Below are 3648 nucleotides of genomic sequence, written 5' to 3' on the forward strand. Positions count from 1 at the left end.
TCATTCCCCAGCAATGACACGTTGCACCCAAAATCGCTTGCGCAGAGCAGCCTGGATCTGCCTGGATTTGACACTGTAGACAAGAGGGTTGAGTAGTGGTGTCATGAGGAGGTAGGCATTACTCATGGTGGTATACAGAACTGGAGAAGCATCCCGGCTGTAACGATGCAGCACTGCCAAGCTGATGAGGGGCAGGTAAAACACAAGCACTGTGCACAGGTGGCAGGCACAGGTGTGCAGTGATTTCCAGTTTCTGTCTTGAGTCTCCAGCTTCATAATAGTGCCCAAGATCTTCATATATGAAGCTATGATAAAGATGACATCCACTACAAATGTGCAAAGGACAAAAACCAACCCATAGGCACTGCTGAAAGAGACATCCCCACAGGCCAGGTTGAGCATATCTGGGTAGTAGCAATAAGAATGTGAGAGGATATTGGTCCCACAGAAAGGAAAAGTCTTAAGGAAAAAAGGCAGAGGAGCCAGCAGAGTGGCACCTCGTAAGACAGCAGCTCCACTAAGGCAGGCAACAGTATAGTGGGTAAGGATCCTGGTGTAGTTTAATGGAGCGCAGATAGCTACCAAACGGTCAAAAGCCATGGCCACAAGAATACCTGATTCTACCGAGGAGAGGGTGTGAATGAAGAACATTTGGGTTAGGCAGGCATCCAGGCCAATGTGTCGGGCATCAAACCAGAAGACAGCCAAGACACTAGGCATTGTAGACAATGAAAGACCTAGGTCAGTAAGGGCAAGCACAGCCAAAAAATAGAACTGAGGTTCATGAAGATTCTGCTCTGCTGTAACTAGGATAAGCAGAAGAGCATTACCCACAAGGGCTATGATGTACAGGACACAGAAAGGGATGGAGATCCATATATGTGCAGCCTCCAGACCAGGAATACCAATGAAGGAGAAAGTGGGCCAATTAGAGGCAGTGCTATTAAAAGCCAACATAGTGAAATGTACGTAGGACAGTAGTCCAAGATGCTTGCAAACCTATAAAAGAGAAACCATGTGTCAAGAAACTTGAAAGCCAAATTTAAAGTAAATAGATTAATGCACAGAATTATCAAATTAAGATATGGGGAACTCAAAATTGAGTCTGTATTTTTAGTTTCATAATTATTTCTCTTGATATGTGGATGGCAACTAAGCACATGAAAAGGTGTTCAGTCATTATTTATTAGATAAATGTAAATGAGAAATTCAATAAGATAACATTAGTAGAATAGTTAAAAAGACTGAAAATGCCATATATATATATTTTTAAGATTTTATTTATTTATTTATTCATGAGGGACACAGAGACAGAGAGAGAGAGAGAAAGAGAGACGGGCAGAGACACAGGCAGAGGGAGAAGCAAGCTCCATGCAAGGATATGGGACTCGATCCCGGGACTCCAGGATCACACCCTGGGCCAAAGGCAGGTGTTAAACTGCTGAGTCACCCAGGGATCCCCAAAAATGCCATGTATTGATGAGGATGTGAACTACTGGAATTCCCATGCATGGAAGGCAAATGGTACAACCTTTTAGGAACACAGTTTGGCAGTTTCTTATACAGTTACACAAGCATTTATCACACAGTTAGCATTATCCAGCAGTTTCACTTCTGAGAGTTTTCCCAAGAGAAATAAAAACTCATGTTCACACAAAGACTTGTACACATTTATTCATAACAGCTTTATTCACAATAGTTAAAAAAGAGAGAGAGAGAGAGAGAGAGAGAGAGAGAGAGACCAAATATACAACCACTACTGATTGGATAAACAAACTGGCAAATCCATATAATTTAAATCAAAAAGAAATAAATTACTGATAGGTGCAACATCATGAATGGATTGCTTATACCATGTGAAAGAAGCAAACATAAAAGATCAAATGCTTTAAGACCTCATTTCTTTGAAATTCTAGAAAAGACAACATCATAGTGATAGTTGATCAGAGGTGAACAGGGAGTGTAAAGAAGTAGCAAATAGGCAGAACTATTTTTGGGGAGATTAAAATGTCCCATATCATGATTGATTACATGATTTTATACATTTTTAAAAATTCATCAAACTGTACTGTTAAAATTGGTAATTTTTAAAGATTTTTTAAATATATTCATGAGACACACAGAGAGAGAGACAGAGACATAGGCAGGGAGAAGCAAGGTCCCTGTAGCGAGCCTGATGAGGGACTTGATCCCAGGACCCTGAACCGAAGGTAGATGTTCAACCACTGAGCCACCCAGGTACCCTGATAAATTTTATTACAGGTTAAGTTCCATTTCAATAAGGCTGATCAAAAATATAAGATTTTTGTAGGAAGGATGACTTTTTAATTATTCTAAATTTGTAGTTCATCAAAAAGTCTCTCTCCAGAATATCTCCTACAAATCCTTCCTTTCAACTCATTCAAAGGAAATGTCACAGTTGTTTGTGAAATAACTTGACAATTCTATTACCAGAAATTTATTATATCTGGGATGAGTGCAGACTATGTTTTTTACACATTTACCTATTTGATTCTGATCTAAATGGTCCTTATCCCATATTGAAAAAAAGAAAAGCTCTATGTCGTCTTTAACATTTTTGTCAACAGTAACTTCAAAAAGCTATGACACCCTGCATACATCCTATCCCTTAAAATTTAAAGCTGCCTTTGGACAAAATGCATAGCTTCTCTATTTCAAATTGGTTTATTTATCTGCTGCTCTTCTCTTCTGATGGATATAAAATTTCTGGGCAAATAGAGTACTCTGTAGGTTTCAGTTAACTCCCAAATTTCCATACTCAATGCAGATATGTTTTCTGATTATATACTCAACTGATCTATAGATATCTTTACAAAAATGCTTCAAAGGAAGTTCAAGTATATATCCTAAGCATATATCCTAAGCATAAGTATATATCCTTTACAAAAATGCTTCAAAGGAAATTCAAGTATATATCCTAAAGCATAATTTAACCCTTATTGTACAGCCTTTTCATGTACTTTCTTCTGAAATATCCCCTCTCCTTTACATACCTTGTGAAAATTTCTTCAGTCTTAAAAATTAATCTTAAATTTATCTCATCTAGAAAATATTTCCTAATCCTTTCAAAAGGAATTGAACAGGGACGCCCAAGTGGTTCAGTGCTTGAGCATTTGTCTTTGGCTCAGGGTGTGATCCTGGGATTCCAGAATTGAGTCCTGCATCGGGATCCCTGTGAGGAGCCTGCTTCTCCCTCTGCCTATGTCTCTGCCTCTCATGAATAAATAAATAAAATCATAATTTTAAAAACAGAAGGAATTGAGCAAACTTTTGTCTTTGGTACCTCATTACACCCATAAAGTTTTGAATTTTTTATTCTTTTTCTGCCCTGTGGACTAGTCTGCAAGTATTTAAGATTACAAGCTTCTTTATTTCTCAAAATGAGATTTTTTTCTGAAAACATTACCAATTAGTATTTGTTTCTTGGCCTTCATAATACTTAATTCAATACAAATATATGTGTAAGTAGGTATTATAAAAATCCCATATTAGCTTCACTAGAACACATATAGATCAATAAGAAATATTAAATTATCTCTGAAAAATAATTAAGAACAACTAGAAGCTATGTTCATACACAATTTTTTAAAATTTCACTTTCATTTATAAAGGCTCTATCTTAAACAT

At 37.2% G+C, this 3648-nt stretch overlaps 1 protein-coding gene across 1 annotated transcript; it reads right to left on the minus strand.

The window, feature by feature from the left end:
* LOC112912411 (olfactory receptor 51G2-like) lies at positions 1-957 on the minus strand. Its single transcript, XM_025989114.1, has one exon. The coding sequence runs from the start codon at positions 955-957 to the stop codon at positions 1-3; it is 957 nt and encodes a 318-aa protein (XP_025844899.1).
* Positions 958-3648: the final 2691 nt, after the last annotated feature.

Source organism: Vulpes vulpes, chromosome 11 (assembly GCF_048418805.1).
Source record: "Vulpes vulpes isolate BD-2025 chromosome 11, VulVul3, whole genome shotgun sequence".
Classification (NCBI taxonomy): domain Eukaryota; kingdom Metazoa; phylum Chordata; class Mammalia; order Carnivora; family Canidae; genus Vulpes; species Vulpes vulpes.

Coding starts and splice junctions, on each gene's coding strand:
- LOC112912411 (XM_025989114.1), bottom strand. CDS start 957: ATGTTGGCTTTTAATAGCACTGCCTCTAATTGGCCCACTTTCTCCTTC.